General features: G+C 38.6%; 2 protein-coding genes across 2 annotated transcripts in view; both read right to left on the minus strand.

Annotated features, from left to right (window-relative positions):
• LOC133530982 (sex peptide receptor) overlaps positions 1-15,089 on the minus strand; it is a 521,867-nt gene extending 506,778 nt beyond the window's left edge. Inside the window, exon 1 of the mRNA XM_061869049.1 lies at positions 14,854-15,089. The gene's annotated coding sequence lies outside the window, so the exon portion shown is untranslated. The remainder of the gene's footprint in view (positions 1-14,853) is intronic.
• A 1,878-nt stretch (positions 15,090-16,967) lies between these two features.
• LOC133530879 (uncharacterized) lies at positions 16,968-18,452 on the minus strand. The gene has a single exon (XM_061868936.1). The coding sequence runs from the start codon at positions 18,450-18,452 to the stop codon at positions 16,968-16,970; it is 1,485 nt and encodes a 494-aa protein (XP_061724920.1).
• Positions 18,453-18,569: the final 117 nt, after the last annotated feature.

Here is an 18,569-nt window from a genome sequence, read left to right on the forward strand (position 1 = left end):
GGTGTGGGGGCCGATTTTGAATGCCGGTAGGCAGAATGATAAACGTCACTCAGCAGTAGATTATGAAACTTCCGTACATTCAACTTCACTTTAACAGTAACACACTAAATATGATGTTCATTAATGTACCTGAGTTGTACAGTCAGCATCAAAAGTAGCGGATCAAATAACGCTTCATAAGTATCTACCATTCCGTAACAGCTTAAAAAAAAGTGATGTCTTTAATACAGAACAACTAAGACTGTAAAAGATATACCTTTGGACCCGAATTTTAGAAATTTATCCATAATTGGAAAAGTTATCCGGAATATCAGATACTTTTGGAGCGTTGTTTCATCCGCTACTTTTGATGCTGACTGTACAAGTCAGATGAAGGCTTGTGATTCTCCCAAAAATTTGTATGGAAATTATAGTTTCCACTACGGCACGCTCATAGAAGTGGAATTTTTTCACACTAAATCGTGACGTAATGGAACGGACATTTTGGGTCATTTTTTTAATGGCAGAAGCATTCTCCAATGCTAACAATTATGAATAGTCTAAGCCCAAGAAAGTTCTAATTTGTAAGAATCAGGTTTTCAATATTTATTTTAGAAAACGCCCACCTACAAGTTGCGGAAATTTTACAAAAAGTTGCAAAAGTACTCGGAAATTTTCAAAAGAAACAAAGGAAACTCATTTTGGAAATAGAAAATTCCGATTCATAGGAGAATGAGAAGTTTTGAAACATTTTCCTTCCATGTGAAAATTTCGCAATATTGGAATCTTTCAGACTATTTTGATGACCCACGCTAGAAGGGCCGTTCGTCCGGGTCCACTTCGTTTTCTTTACCCTTATAGTTGTCAAGACCTATTTCAGCTACATTATATTAACATATCTCATTTAAACTTGCAGCACAAAATGGTTGAGTTAGGTTTATATCAAAATCCCAGAAATTCAAAAACACTCGAAGAGACAGTTGAAACAATTTTCTTCTTTGAAAAAATAAACTTTTTATCTTCAAAATTCCAAAAACAAATCTCTTTCTTACAGTTTCTAATTTTCTTTTACACCATTTGTATGTAATACTATATGACGTACTCAGTTGTAATTTGTAGGGTCCTTATTTTCTTAATGCTCGCCGCGACGGCAATGTAACTTGATTTAATACACTATTTTGCTTACAACAGACGTCATAAAACCTTCCACAATAGACACTAGGTTTAAGGCAAGTGCAATGGTATTATCTTTATGTGTTTTGTCTGAAATATTACAATTTACCTTCTTAAATCCATGGAAGATTATAATGACTTATTTCTTTGAGATAAGTAATGGAGGAGCTTAACAAAATATCATTGTAGATACCTATACAACTTAGGTATTTTTTTTATTATATAGCCCTTTATTCAAAATCTGATGTGTGTGAAATGTATTTTTTCTATTCATCGACTGTAATGCTTGAATTAGTATTTTGTATAGCAAACTATAATTGCGTACTTTTCATGTATGCGCTCCCAACTCAACTATAAGATTCTTTTTGATACGCTGTAGTCAACTATAAAAAAAATACCAATCACGTGCCGCTGCGCTCGCATAGAAAAGACTAATTGGGCGCGGGGCGGGGGGTGCGGGGTCGCGCAGAGTCTGTTTTGTACTGCATTTTTGTCTACTGAGATACATACCAATTTTTATTCATTATTTTGATTTGATAGTGAAAAAAAAATATTTTAGATGACTCGTAGAAAGAGTTTTTCAATCTCGTACCTTACTTAGGCAACTCAGCAACTCGACTGAAAAACTCTCTATTATATCACGATTGTATAAATTACTATATTGTATATTATTATAAAATGTCCCTCAGATCAGATCTGTGTGTCTTCTGACTTCCATTGCATTCTGTCAGTTGTAACTCTGGTCCAATAAGGTCCTAAGGCAAGGAGGAAGTCATCTTCCCATCTTCTAGTTGGACGCTTTCGTTGTCTGCTTTGGATACTAGAATGTTTCCTGCTTACTCCATTTGTGTGTTGTGCATCGTAACATGATTGTGTTACCTTTAAAAGTCTGGTGTAACAAAACCAACCAAAAGACGGCAATAGAAACTCTAAACAGCCTGCAGCGCACGGCATGTTTAACAGCAACAGGCGCCTTCTCCTCGACACCGGGGGCGGCCCTAGACGCACTGCTCGATATTATACCACTCCACTTGCAGGTGCAAAAGGAGGCTAAGCAATGCGTCTACAGAATATGCACGCTAAACAGGCCAAAATGGCGCTCTCAAGCATTAACCAAACTAAAGGCATGGGTTTTTGCAAATAGAACCCTTAGCATGCCCACCGATGACACGCACACTGAATGTCAGTTTAATAAACTGTACACAGTAGAAATACCTCCTAGAGACAAATGGACCAACAACCAAATGTTCGTCGAAGAGGGAAGCCATATTTGGTACACGGATGGTTCCAAGAAGGGCATTGATGTAGGATGTGGGATCTATGGTGAGAGACCTAAGCTCAGAGCCAGCGTCAGCATGGGCACACAGGCCTCAATCTTCCAGGCTGAAGTCTACACCATCAACAAATGTGCGGAGATTAACCTGGATAAAAACCTACGACACCAACATATCTACATCAACTCAGACAGCCAGGCTGCTCTGCTGGCACTAGAATCCCTTGAGTCAAACTCAAAACTAGTCCAGAACTGTAAAACAAACCTCAATGCACTGGCAAACTCCAACAAAGTCACACTTAGATGGGTACCAGGGCACTCCGACATTAACGGAAACGAAGAAGCGGACGAACTTGCTAGAAAGGGCGCAGACACACCCCTGGTCGGCCCAGAACCGTTCTGTGGAATCACAAAACGGGATGCATATTCACTGCTCAGCAATTTAGAAAAAATAAGGGCAAACGATTGGTGGAAGTTCGTAAAAGGACAAGAACACTCGAAAGCTCTAATCAAAGGGTTCAACAGCAAAAATGCTAGGGAGCTTCTAGGGCTCAAAAGACACAAAGCCTGCGCGGTGACCAGAATTTTGACTGGACACTGTAAATTGAACAAACACATGTTTCAAATTGGAAAGAAACAAGACGCGACATGCAGGTTCTGCCATGAGTCAGAGGAGACTGCAATGCACATTCTCTGCTCCTGTGGACCACTAATGTCAAAAAGAAGTACCCACCTAGGGCGGCACGTATTGCAACCCTATGAGGTACAGAACATTACGGCCCAAAGAATCTGGAATTTCCTGGATTCAACGGGCATCAGTAATGAACTTTAAAGGGCTGTCACAATAGACCAATGCCTGGTCGACGTGACATTCAAAGGCCCACAAACTACAATAATAATAATAATAATACCTTTAAATGTTTTTAAAGTTCCGTACCAAAAAGGTAAAAAATAACCCTTATGGTGCGACTCTGTCCGTCCGTCTGTCTGTCTGTCTGTCTATCTGTCACGTCGCTAAATATCTCGAGAACCACTTCAACTATTTATTCGAAATTTGGAATAGTTACGAACAACGCTAACCCAGACACATTTAATATTTAACATTTTTTTATTGCCAAAAACCCTTTCCGAATTTAGTTTGCAATTAGATTATATTAAAGAGGCCTTTTTTCAAATAAAAGAGTAATTTTTGAAATCGGTTCACATGATAGAGAATTATCCTCGAAAAACCAACATACGCGCATAACATCGCGCAAATGCGTTAGTTAATTTGCCAATAGATGGCGCTGTACACAATAATACTTAGTACTTCTGATCAAAAGTTTTTCGCTTTTATAGTTACACCAGAAAATTCCAAATTTGTACGGAACCCTCAGTGCGCGAGTAAAACGAACTCGCCATTGGCCGTTTTTTTATTATTCCTACGCAATCACATCTGACAAGAAAATTGTAAAGTTATAGTTAGAAAATGTTACTGAATCTATTTGGGTCTCCTAATGAACATCAGTTTATACAAGTTTATTTTAATTTAGGTACTGCATTATTTACTTCAATTCAATTTCTAAGCACTGTGCATACTATAACTTAAATTAATTAAAAGTTATGTTAGTCATTTTTATTTTAACTAGTTTTCTAAAATAAACAGTTTAAATCTAAAATAAAATTGGTTTCGCTAAGCAATTGAACATATCATGTTTGGGTTCGTATAATCCCTACTGAATGCAACACCCCGTGTGTTGTGTCTAGAAGATAACAATATTTGACATCCCTTTGTGAGTCTAATCAATTTTAATGGAAGGGAGCTGAGGCAACCGCCTTGTGAGCGATGATATAACATTAAGATAGGCTTGTACTGGTAAATTGTCAGGTTTAAGGCCACTACACACTATCCGACACGATGGGAGCCTACTCCCACCGACCAACCGCCTTGTGAGCGATGATAAAACATTAAGATAGGCTTGTACTGGTAAATTGTCAGGTTTAAGGCCACTACACACTATCCGACACGATGGGAGCCTACTCCCACCGACCAACCGCCTTGTGAGCGATGATAAAACATTCAGCGGCTGTAGCATGGTCGCATTTTTGTCACTTGTTACTATGCCTGTCACGTTGTAACAAGTATGTAAGTGCGAAAGTGACAGGTATAGTGACAAGTAATAAAAATGCGACGGTGCTACAGCCGCAGATATGCTTGTTCTGGTAAATTCTCAGGTTTAAAGCCACTACACACTATCTGACACGATGGGAGTCTACTCCGACCGACTAACCGCCTTGTGAGCGATGATATAACATTCAAATAGTCTAGTTTTGGTTAATTGTCGGGTTTAACGCGCCTACACACTATCCGACCCGATCGAATCCGACACTAACCGACCAATCACATTGTGAGCCATGATATAACATTTAAATAGGCTTATACTTGTACATTTTCAGGTTTAATACCACTACACACCACTATACACTGTCCGACCCGATCGGATCTGACACCGACCGATCAACCGCCGTGTGAGCAATGATATAGCAGAGATGCTTGTACTGATAAATTGTCAGGTTTAAGGCCACTACACACTGTCCGACACGATTAAGACGACCCAATATTCACAATTACCCTAAAAAAATACACAATTCTAGCCTCATCACAACCTTGAATGCCTAAAGGGCCTATGCTGTTTATGGAGCCTAAGGACCCTTTAGGCATGCAAAGTCACAAATACTCGTCACTGGATTATTGTTATTTGTTTTGATTAATATTGATACCCGAGCAAGCAAAAGTGGAATATGAGCGTTGCGAGGGTTTCAAGGCACGAGGATTAAACAAACTTTGCCTCCGAGTGAAACAAAAAAAAAAATTACCACACCAATACAAGAAAAATACTAACTGTAAAATATCAAACAAAATCAAAGCAAATCAAATTCAAAATGAATGTAATTAAATATTTATCATTCAAAATCATCATTTAAAAGTCAATTCTACCAGCCAACATAAAAAACAACTCAAAATTTGCATTTGATTACTTTGCCCCACATGTGGATATAATGCAACTTTATCATCAGTTTTTGAACAGTCAAAAGAGCCTTTACCAGCCGGTGTCATGAAGAATTACTAACGTAGTCAAAACTAGCCTTAAATGTGCTAAAACCGGTGAATTATTATCATTACTACGCACAAGAATGAAAAAAATAAACGAGTTCTGCCAATTTTGGGCTTCCCTGTCTACGAAACAAACATTTACATAAAAAGTAGGAACTGTTGGGAAATCATTAATATTCTTAAAAGTTCATTATACGTGATTGTTTAGTAAGTGAACTTCGGACGAAGCCTTGAACTGTAACTGAAATACTCGTAATGGAAGCCAATGGGGCGAGCATTGGAAAGTTTTTGACAGGATTCCGTATCAGAATGCGATGAATAGGTAATTCCTATACTATTAAACTTCATATTTGTTTCCTTAAAACCATCGAACTATTCGAAATTAAATAAATAAATATTATAGGGACATTCTTATACAAATTAACTAAGTCCCACGGTAAGCTCAAGAAGGCTTGTTTTGTGGGTGTCTGAGTACCCGATGTATATAATATACAAATACTTAAATATATAGAAAACATCCATGACTCAGGAACAAATATCTATGCTCATCAGACAAATAAATGCCCTTACCGGGATTCGAACCCAGGACCACCGGCTTTATAGGCAGGGTCACTACCCACTAGGCCAGACTGGTCGTCAACTCAACGAAGTGGTAGACTGGCCGGTCGTCTGGTCGTAATTTCAATACGACTTTCGATCACAAGTTCAATACGTAATTATATTTAAATGCCAATTTTCTTAAATATTATTTTCTCCCATTTTTTAAATATTTGGCACAGAGCTACGTCATTTATAGTAATTTATACAATCGCGATATAATAAAGAGCTTTTCAGTCAAGTACTGTGTTTAGGCAACGAAGCTTGCTGAGTGGCCTAAATAAGGTACTCGACTTGTTATTGCATCAAGCTTTAGGTCAGCAGATTTTTAATTTCTCGTAGGAGTCGTAGGTACAAAACCGTTTCAAAACCGGACTTTCAAAACTTCTTGACGACCGGTTTGGCCTAGTGGGTAGTGACACTAGTGACCCTGCCTACGAAGCTGATGGTCCCGGGTTCAAATCCTGGTAAGGGCATTTATTCGTGTGATGAGCATGGATATTTGTTCCTGAGTCATGGGTGTTTTCTATGTATTTAAGTATTTATAAATATTTATATATTATATATATCGTTGTCTAAGTACCCTCAACACAAGCCTTATTGAGCTTACTGTGGGACTTAGTCAATTTGTGTAATAATGTCCTATAATATAAAAAAAAACTACCCTCTTCTTCTCTCAAGTCTCAAAAGTATGTAAAAAGTGAGCCCATGAATGCTTTACTAATTGAAATCCTGAAGAACTTGGCGAGTTCCATTGCTATTTTTACTAAGGGCTATAATCGGGTATAGGATTGGCATACCCGGTTTTAGAGGAGGCATGGGTATAAACCGTACAAAATAAAGGCTTTCAAAGTTGGATGTTTTTTCGACGTGTAATAATGAGAATAGTGATCTCACTTAATAAATATGTTGTTAATTTAGTTAATTAAACAGATACTAGTAAAGTTCGTAGATTTTAATAAAACTATGGTTTTTATTCAACTTTTCCCTTATCGTCCCGGTTTTATCCCACTTTCCCCTACAATGTAGCCTTTCCAGCATGTGGACATTAAATTAAGATGTCACCCGATTCTATTCATTGCAAGATTGATCTACTCAAATTTGACGCTTAATATATACTCCGGCCGAATGAAAGCGGGCCCTAGTTGAAAACTAGGTCAATTGATGTAAGTTTGTCCCCATATTACATGGCAAACAAGAAGGATTACTTTCCGCACATACGAACCGGAACTACGGGGCAGATTCAGATTCAAACAGATCTATATGTATAAGGACCTGTTTCACAATGTCCAAGGAAAGTCCTGAATAAACTACTTGCCACTTATCTGACGAATAAACTCACCGTCGGCGTTTCACAATCTGCAAATAAGTTTTACTGGTAGATAAAGTGCTAAGTTTTTCATGAAGTTTTATCTGGCTGTTAATTTATTTGTTATTAACTATCCAATACTTTACTGCGTTAGTTATTACAATACTAAGTTCAAGATGCGACTGCGACGAGATAAACTGCATGCACCCATTACTTACGAGATTAATATAATTTTAGTGTCATCAGTGCGAGTCAGAAGAACCCATGCTTTATTTATTTATTTTATTGCACAAAATATATACAACAATGTACAAATGACGGACTTAATGCCAAATGGCATGCGCTTTATAATCCTAAAAAAAAATTGTGCGTGCGAGATGCGTCAAATGGGATCGGTATCGTATTTGTCACATTTGAATGTGCCCTAGTATTAGTTTGATGAAAAACAAGGAATGCTTTGGGCCTGAATAAATCCAGAGTTCCCTAGGGAAATAAAAAACTACGCTGCTAAGCGATGTGCCCAGTTGTACCAGACAGGTAAATGTAGGTAAAACAGCCTATAATGCTAGTGTATGGTGAAATGTTCGCTTTGACGTTCCATTTTTGAAATTTGTAATATAACTGAATTTAAACTATCGCGTGTAATACTAACATTAATAGTAAATTTAATAACAAAACTTCGGTGAGACACAGACAACATATTTTACAGTACATATGGTGGTACTTTACCGCACTAGTGCGAAAATTAGCATATTACGTTACTGTGTCGAACATTTAAAGGGCCATATGTACTGTAATAGTACATTACGATACAAGTGCGAAAAATAGGAAATTCGAAACGAGTGGCGATATATTGCGTGCGTAGAAGCAGCGTGGGTAGAATGCACCCCGTCCTGCACCGTCTATCGTGTTCCGTGGGTAAACATGAAAAAACAATACAAGATTGTGTGTGAAATTATAAAAACTAAAGATCTTAACCTATTAATTAAAATTAAAATAAATCTAAAATAAATAAATAATAAATATTATAGGACATTATTACACAAATTGACTAAGTCCCACAGTAAGCTCAGTAAGGCTTGTGTTGAGGGTACTTAGACAACGATATATATAATATATAAATATTTATAAATACTTAAATAAATAGAAAACACCCATGACTCAGGAACAAATATCCATGCTCATCACACGAATAAATGCCCTTACCAGGATTTGAACCCGGGACCATCAGCTTCGTAGGCAGGGTCACTACCCACTAGGCCAAACCGGTCGTCGAAATCTAATATTTACAATTGCAAATGTCATCATTATACACAATATACATTACATTATTTACAATATACATTATTATTTATGGCAAACCTCTTACATTCTGGCAAATATTTCGTCAACAGTGTAGAAGCATCCCCTTATCAAAAATAACTTTAATTTTTGACAAAATTGTTCCGGGTTTGCAGTGACTTTCAGGTCCGTTGGTAATTTGTTAAATAGTTTGACACTTTGATACCTGACACTGAATTTACCTACGAGTTGTTTAGGGCTAAAAGCCGAACTAATATTTTTTGTGCGGGTTTGGTAGCGCAAGTCTCGCTCAGCAATAGATTCTAATTTTGCCAAGTTTTTGATGAAGTCAGTTCATAGCACAAGAACATATAATGAGGGCACCGTCAGAATTCCCAGCTTTTGCAGCAAAATGGTTACTGAGCAACTTTAACTCAGTAACCATTTTGGCCCACCTTTCCGGGTGCATGCGGCAGACATGTCCAGCCCAGTCCCACTTGAGCTTGGCGGTCTTGACGCCTGCATCTACAACTCGAGTTCTGGAGCGTAGTTCCGTGTTTCTGATCCGATCACTTCTACGAACACCTAATATACTATGATCCATCGCTCGCTGGCAAACCTTGAGAGCCTCAGTTAATGACCAAGTTTGAGCACCGTAGGTTAGGATAGGCAGGATGCACATGTCGAGAAGTTTGCGCTTCAGAAACAAAGGAAGGTCGCCCTTCATTAGCGCTTTCATGGACCAGAAGCTCTTCCAGGCGTTCTCGACACGTCTATCGATTTCTATGGACTGCCTGTTCTCGAAGGATGCTATCTGGCCCAAGTACATTAAGTGTACTCATCGTAATGTACCCGTCGTAATATATTTAACATTACTACAGTACTATGGAGGCCAGGAAACGAAGGCTTGCAGGCCATGTAGCTGTAGAAGGATAGAGATACGCGGCCGTCAACCCCGTTACTCGTCGAGATTTGTATAGTGCTTATCTCAAACTTGCAATGAAATATCGTAGTCAATTTGTTTTATCCATTGGTTTACGTAGCTAAAACCAAATTACGAATCTACTACGTTTTGATGGTTGAGTGTCAAGACGTTGGTGTCACAATTTGACGTTTAAAAATAAAAGGAGGTTGCTTTACAGGCCTAAGTGTGTAAGGCCGTATGAAATTCCTTAACATATCATCTACACTCTTCGCACCGGATACATAGTATTTCGGGACCTAATTAGAAGTCATATCAAAATTTCGTTGCAAGTTTGAGAAACAAATACGTAGTCACGTGAGTGGGTCTCTTTTTAAGACAAGTGACTAAAAACACGTGTTTTTACGTCACGCTCTCCGAAACATGTCGCGCAAGTGACTTAAACACGTGAATGAAACCGTAAAAATTAATTTTGTATTATTATATTTGTGAAGGTACTTTGCTTTTATTTTCCATTAAGATTCAACGGGAAGGTTTAAAATGTCAATGTAATGTATTTCATATGTATTTGTCAACTGTACACAGGTAAACGGGCCAAATGATTACCAGTTGGCCGGACGATATCGGCCTGTCATTTATTCGCAATTGTCAGCTTTTGCGAACTGACAGGCCGATATCGTCCGGCGAACTGGTAATTAGTGGGCCCCTCCATTAATTAAGGAATTAACTAACATAAATTTAATTTTTTTTTTCTCTTTATAGAACTATGAATTTTAAGAAAAAGAAAAAAAATATTAAATTTATGTTAGTTAATTCCTAGAAAAACATGAGCTAAATGAATTCATATAAAATTCCTTCCCATCTGTGGTATTTAAGCACAGCAAGATAGTATTAAATGATATTCCATTCAGTCTAAATCTAAAAAATACACTTTAAGTAATCAAATTAAAATACAAAGAACTTGTTTTAAATTAGTTATTGAATTATTGACATATTAATAGTAGTTTAGGCTTAGAAAACAATGTTTAATATTACGTAACCGTCGGCCCGATTCGAAGAATGATCAAGACACGTTTAAGATCTTGGAAAGATCGATAACTAAACGACATGTTAAAATTGACGTTTATTTCGATTCCGCTGTGATCCCAATAAGGTCTATCTACAATATTTCTAACATCAAAGTGACATTGGTTGCCCGAATTGAGCTGCTTCTGTCAATTATACGACATACAAACGATATCTAAATGAGAACTTATCTAAACCAGAACTTATCGTTATCGTATCTCATTCTTCGAATCGGGCCGTGTCCATTTTCCTAAAAAGGATCTAATATTTAAAAATGGGCTTTGTTAGGCACTGGGCCTTACATGGGTTACCTTACATACACAAGTGGGGCTTTAGCGAAGTTTCTTACTGATTTATAGGTATGCGTAAAAATTCAAAAAATTCAAAATTCAAAAATTTATTCTGCAAGTAGGCCTCAAGGGCTCTTTTACAAGTCAATACAACATTTATAGTAACATCATATAGTGACATGAAAAATACATAACAACATTTTATAAATACAACAGCCAATACCTGGGTAAACATTACATTATAATAATCTTAAAATAAATAATTACTACAATACAATAGAGATGTATAGTCTCTATGGTTAAAAACACATTAAATCTGGAGATGTAAAAGGTCCCCAATGTCAGAGTACTAATACTAATAAAATTTGGAGGTGTAAAGTCTCTCCAAGTGTCAAAATAAAATTCATACTAGGTTATTGATATAGAGATCAAGAGTTGACTTTCGATCGGGCTCTACAAACATTGTGATTTCGAAAAATTAAAAGATAGTGGGCTAAAATTTTATTCCCTAGGTTTTATTATTTATCTATTATTTTAATATACATGTAAAAGCATATTTTAACCATATATCATTTGATATCGTTCTTGCATTTTGAATTTTGCTTAACACATTCACCGCAATCACCGCTGAGCTACGGTCGTAGCCCTATGTCGTAGCCAATGACATGGATTTTCCGGTATGTAGCGAAAATACTTCGTAGAGGCGAAACTACATTAAGGGTTAGTATATATTATTTGAGAATAATAATAAAATGTTGACAATATTTCACATTGATTATGCAACGAAAATGTATCCGTCTCGTTTAATATTTTACAGTACATATGGGGCTACTTTATAGCACTAGTGCGAGAAGTAGCATATTATGTTACTGTGTCGAACATTTAAAGGGCCATATGTACTGTAAAACGTTGTACGATACATGTGCGAATAGGTAATTCGCAACTCGTGTCGATTTAAAACACTCCCTTCGGTCGTGTTTTAATTTATCGCCACTCGTTTCGAATTTCCTATTTTTCGCACTTGTATCGTAATGTACTATATATACACAATTCGAATTGTTGAATGTATATTTAAAAAAATATTTGGTAATACTTCAGTGTTTTTTTATGTCGACAACGCGGAAAAAGTGAATAGTGCAAATATCGTTGGATAAGGCTGTAATCCCAGCACCGCTTTTATTAAAAATCAATATATTCATTTATTTCAAAAGTTATTGGCTTCTAACTTTTTGGCAAACAAGCAGATGTCCGTACAATGTTATAATGATTGATTGAACAATTTTTTTTTAATAAAGTTACTAAATTGACATGGCGTTTTACAATAAGGACATATAGTTTCATCGCAAACGTAGCTTGTAACTCAAACAAAAACAACTGAACTATGAAAAAACTAAGAGTAAAAAGTCTGTTGCTAAAAGCCGGCTCGGGGCGGCAGGGTGCTTAGCCAACGTGCCAATCGTTGACGCTCCGAAGCATAGCGTAGTCATCTCTCTCAATCCCTGTGTGATACTAGCTATCACACAGTGATGTGATAGTGACACTTGCGTTTCGTTCGCTACGGAGCGTTAAAGATTGACACGTTGGCTACGAACTTAAGAACGCACGTTTTGAATTATATAGTTTTTGTGCTTACATGCTTTTATATACTATATGAGAAGTAAATAGTTTTAATATTAGTTATTTAAGTTACAATAACCAGCCAACAAAGACGCAAATGCAAAAAGTTTCAAATTACTTTCCTCTTTTAAGGATAAAACGCAACTTTGCTTTCTGTTTTTAAAGAATAAATATTGCTTTTCCGAGCTATTGGGTTGAAAAATATTATAAGTATTTAGTTAATCTATGGAGAACGGGATTACCGATAAAATAAATATTTTGAAGCTTGCTTCCTCTCATGTAAGGAAATACGTATATTTATTTATGAAATATGTGGTAAATACAAAAAAATCCATCCAAAATCTTAAAACGAAATAGTACAATACAAGTTAGGCTGGCCATAGTAATCCAGTGTGGAAATGCCACAAATATTATGGGCACCTTGGCACTGGGAACGATAAGAGCAATTTCTTTGTATAAACTTTTTAATTATAATTTTAGTTAAAATTATTATCTTAGTTCATGATTTCTATTTTAGTATACTTCAAAAACGAAAATAAGGATTATACATATAAAATATAATGACCTTTAAACAGTTTAAACCTAAAACCGTGTAACCCTTAGTTTTTGATAATTATACCTATGTGCCCGTGAGCATTGGGAGAGATTTTAACAGTATATTCCTGCAGTGGCAGCATGGTTCCAATTTTATCGCTTGTCACTATGCCCGCCACGTTCGCACTTACATAGTTGTTAGAACGTGACAGGCATGGTGACAAATGATAAAGAGGCAACCATCTTAGCCCTACTGGTCGTATTTAAATACTAAAATGCCCTATAAACTTTTATGGGATTCGCTTAATTTCAGAGTTAAAGCCACTTAAAAAAATGTTACTTAGTGCAAAACGCCTTTTTGATGACGATGTTGCCACGATGGGACCTAGTCCAAATATCCTTATTGATAGGATGTCAAAAAGTGATAAGTAACACTTTGCAAAAAATAGGTTTTACAAAAAAAGTTCGAATTAGTTTTGAGTTACAGTTTTACAAATAGCGTTTACATTTTATGTACAAATACATACAAAAATTGACCATAACTTATAAAAAAAATCCTTTTGGCTTCAGAAATGCGTGGTTAAAATCTCTCGGGTTCCTCGTGGGCATGTTGTATAACCTGAATTACGGTACAGTCACGTCTGAAAATATCGGTACAAAAGATGTGCCAAAAATATGTATACACTACCTTAATATATGGGCAATAAAGGCGTGTATACATATTTTTGGCACTTTTTTAGTATCGATATTTTCAGACGTGGCCGTACAATAAACGTATGGGCATATATCGGTCTGCGTGTGTTTAGATACAGCTAGATTAATCCACTCTTTCTTCCCTGGGGTGCTACCTTACATTTAATATGGATATCACCCATACCTTCCTTAAAAACTTATGGGAGATATTTGGAAATAACTGGAGCAGGTGTTATCTAAAAATAAAAGGATTAATATTTAGATATCCATTTCAAATTTATTCGCATATTGCCGTTCGACGCTTTTTTATACCACGTGGATGGCAAACAAGCATAAATGAAAATTAAAATTAAAAAAATAAAATGAAAATTTATTGATACCTATAGTTACAGTCGTCTGTTAAGTAAATTAAACTTAAACAAGGTAAGTAAGGTAAGGTAAGTAAGTTTAATGTTTTAAACAGTCTTAATGATCCTATATATTTAAATATATTTATAATTCATAAGCATACAGTCCGCCTGATTATAAGCGATCCCTATAGCCTATAGACGCCTGCAACTCCAGCGCACTACGTATTATTGATAATACATTATCAACCTTAAATTTAAACTGTTTAGCTAAATATAAATTTCTCTTTTTATTCAATTTTGTATATTATAATCAGTTCTGTAATTAAAATTAACACAACCCAACGCCAACAAACTGTTTCACAGTTTGGCAAAAAATTAGATTAATGTACTTAAAATATTGTATTTTTTGTTAAATTAATAAAAAATCACTTGGATGTCAATGATTAGGTAAGCTTATATTAATGTTTTTTGTGGATCTTTATTTTTAGTAGGCAATTGTTTTTATTGAGTGAATTATTTCGAAATACCAGTAGGTACCGCAAATGATTTAACACATTAACAATATATTCTAAAATTATTATTTTTTTTGCAGTACGAAGTACAAACAAATTTGGTACACAACCATTCATCTTGAGCTTGCCAAAACCTTAATAATAAATTTAAAGTTGACACTTACCTAACGAAAACTTTCCAAACACCACACACGGAATAAAACAAAAACTCACTTGAACTCAAAATGCACTCACTAACCACATAATGTTCTAATAAACAATTTTGTTTTTTGAAAATATACGGGATCGGGAATTCACGTACACGGCAGGCACACAACCGCTCGCTTCAACTGCCGAACGGAGACTGGCTTGTCGCTACATCCTTTCCTGAAACATCCGATGCCCCCCACCCCCCTGATGTCTTGTTGGAAAAATTTCATTGCACCGAACTCATGTCGACCTTGTTTGAGCGTAGATACATTTTTCTTCGAATTTCCACGTAGCTATCAAGATTCAAGGTTTTAAGGTTATCGCGGTCTACAAATATTGTTTCATTTGGGTGAATGCGTTTTATAAGCGGCAGGTGTTTTCGGCTCTCGTTGGTGTGAAGATACTTATAATAGAGATAGCTTCAGGTAAACACAAAAGGTTTTTTTTTGCTGATGACGTGGTAAAAGCGTTGCTTCTTTTAGGAAAAGCTTTGCAGACGTCGAGTTAAACTTGAATTTAGAAACATGAGAATGATGAGTCTAATTATGCAAAATGTTTTATATAATTTTTTTTTTATTTTTTTTTTTTATGGAGGATAGGCAGGCGTTTGACCACGATCACACCTGATGGTAAGTGATGATGCGGTCTACGGTGGAGCACGCTTGCCTATGAGATACCTATTTACTCTAGCCTTGAAGAGATTCAGATTGTACTCATACGGAAACACAGACTCGGGCAGGGCATTCCACTCCTTGGCAGTTCGCATAAGGAATGTTGAAGCGAAACGCTTCGTGCGTATTTGTGGAATACCTACCATGAAGCGATGCCGAAGTGCCGATTGTCTGGTAGTCCGATGGTGAAATGGGGACGGAGGAATAAGGTTGTGCAATTCCTCAGCACACTCTCCGAAATGTATCCTATAAAAGATCGTTAGGCTGGCAACCTTGCGTCGATGCTCCAGACTTTGAAGTCGAGCATTCGTCAGATCGTCGTCATTAATAATTCTCTTGGCCCTCCTCTCGACTGACTCGAGCGCCTCAAGCTGGTATTGGCTGAACCATCCCACAGATGAGAACAGTATTCCACACACGATCGGACTTGTGCTTGGTAAAGGTCGAGCAGCTGCCTAGGTGTAAAATACTGCCTCACCTTGTTGAGGATGCCCAGCTTTTTTGCTGCTAACTGTGCTTTCGACTCGATGTGCGGGCCGAAGTTGAGTTTCGAAGTCAGCGAGATTCCGAGAAGCTCAAGATGGTCGGTTATCGGAAGGGATACATTTCGGAAAGTAGGAGTCAGATGGAATGGACTCCGTTTAGCGGAGATAAGACACGCCTGGGTCTTACTAGCATTGAACGAGACCAAATTGGCTTCACCCCAATCGGACACTGCCTTCAGTGACACGTTCATGCGTTCGACCATAGCCTCTCTGAGTGACTGTATTTGGGCTCCACTAGCTCGTGAATTGGGTATGTAGCTTTCAACAACCGTAGTATCATCTGCATATCCGAACGTACCTGGTTTCAGCAGGTCGTTTATGTGGAGCAGGAAAAGGGTCGCTGAAAGCACGGACCCTTGAGGGACTCCGGCATTGATTGCCAATTGATCGGACGAGCAGCCATTAATGACAACCCGAATCGATCGATCCCTCAGAAAGTCTGATACCCAGTCACAAAGACTAGGGGGTAGACCGAAGGACGGTAGCTTGCTAATAAGGCCCTCGTGCCAGACCCTGTCGAAAGCCTTCGATATATCTAGAGAGACAGCTAAAGCCTCTCCATTCTTCTCGATGGCCTCACTCCAGATGTGCGTGGCATACGCTAAAAGATCTCCGGTAGACCTGCCTCGGCGGAACCCGTACTGCCGGTCACTGAGCAGGTCGTTCGCTTCTAGGTATGCCAGGAGTCGATTATTAAGTACACGTTCCATACTCTTACATAGTATGGAAGTGACCGAAATCGGTCTATAGTTGGCAGGGTCAGCCCGGCTACCTTTTTTCGGTACTGGTTGCACATTAGCAAGCTTCCAAGACTTCGGAACCTGACCGGTAGCCATTGAGAGACGGAAGAGGCGCGTCAATATGGGACATAGCTCAGGTGCACAGGTTTTTAAGTACTATGGCTGAAATACCGTCAGGACCACTTGCTTTGTTCACGTCCAGGTTTTGCAACACTTTGCGAACCTCCGTTTGGCGTATGCGTATGTCCGACATAGAGGTCTCGCAAACTAGTGGACTAGGAGGTTTTGCGCCAGTTGCATCTAGACGTGAAGATTCAGCGAAGATGGAAGCAAATAAATTCGCTTTCTCTTCAGCTGTGTGGGCAAGTGACCCATCTGGTTTCAGCAGTGGGGGTAGTGAGGGGCGGCAGAAGTTTGATTCGATTGATTTCGCTAGGGTCCAAAACGCTTTACTACCTGTAGGGTGTGCAGCTAGTTTGTTTCCTGTCCGGCGTATATGGTCAAATCGAGCCTTCCGTAGAGCCTTTTTACTGGACTTGGTTGCCCTATTATAGGCTCTCTTCTTATCTGGTATGTCACTAGCTTTGCGGTTTCGAGCATCAGCCCAGGCAAGGAAGGCCTCGTGTTTCCGTGCTTCAGCACGTCGGCACTCGGCTCCAAACCAGGGTTGTGCTTTGCTAGATGTGCTTGCATCGGAAAAAGGAATAAAGAATTCCATACCTTGGCGCAGCACATCTGTTATAGCATCCGCGCATGCTGAGGGATCACCCGAAGAGAAGCATAAGGGCTGCCATGGATAGGATGCAAAAAACGAGCGCATCCCATCCCAGTCTGCCGACTTATATCGCCATATCCGCCTAGTGCCTGTTGGGCTAAGGTCGGGTGGGGAGTATACCGACACAGACTTCACTAGACAGTGGTCAGAGCTACCTAAAGGTGACGACACTGACACTGCGTAGTGATCCGGGTCGGTAGTCAGCAGAAGGTCCAGGCAATTGGCTGTTTGGCCGTCAACATCGGGAACCCTCGTTGCCCCTTGGACCAGCTGAGTGAGGTTTAATGTCAGAGCGAGTTTTCGCATCTCTCTCCCAGCATGGTCAGTGTGTTGGTATGGGAATAGCCACTCTTGGTGGTGCGCATTAAAATCCCCCAGCAACACTAGTTGGGCAGTTGGGTATTTATGCTGAGCGGCTTCCGCCGCCTCACTTAAATACTCTGTGAGCCTGGTGGTCTCCCGATCTCCGCTGTGCGACCGGTAAATACAGCCATAGAGAATCTTCTCTACGCCTGTATCCACCAGTACCCATAGCGTGGAAAAGTTGGGGTCTTCAAAGCATCGGAGACGCCGACAGCAAATGTCGTCGCGGGCGTACACGCACACACCAGCACGGGGCTTAAAATTGTGCTCCAGAGAGTACCCTGGGTAGCAAAGGTACGCCACGTCAGCCGGACATCTTATCTGCGTCTCCGAGAGAAATAAGAGGGCGGGTTTTTCAGTCTCAAGGTGGTGGTGGACTGCATTGAGATTTGAGTGCAATCCTCGAATGTTTGAGAGGTGCACTTTTAGTGAGAGGGAGTGCAGCCGCTGTTTACCGTTTCTCTTGTTTCTCTTTGCCATATTTTATTTTAAGTAGGAATAGGTATGGAGGAAGACGGTAGTGAATTTAGGCTATGAGCCGCTTACCCTTAAGACGTACACTGCGTGACCACACCAGAGGCGTACTAGCCTGGAGAC

Source organism: Cydia pomonella, chromosome 24, assembly GCF_033807575.1.
Source record: "Cydia pomonella isolate Wapato2018A chromosome 24, ilCydPomo1, whole genome shotgun sequence".
NCBI classification, from domain to species: Eukaryota; Metazoa; Arthropoda; class Insecta; order Lepidoptera; family Tortricidae; genus Cydia; species Cydia pomonella.

Excerpts from the sequence above, each read along its gene's own strand:
- LOC133530879 (XM_061868936.1), bottom strand. The coding sequence starts at position 18,452 with ATGGCAAAGAGAAACAAGAGAAACGGTAAACAGCGGCTGCACTCCCTC.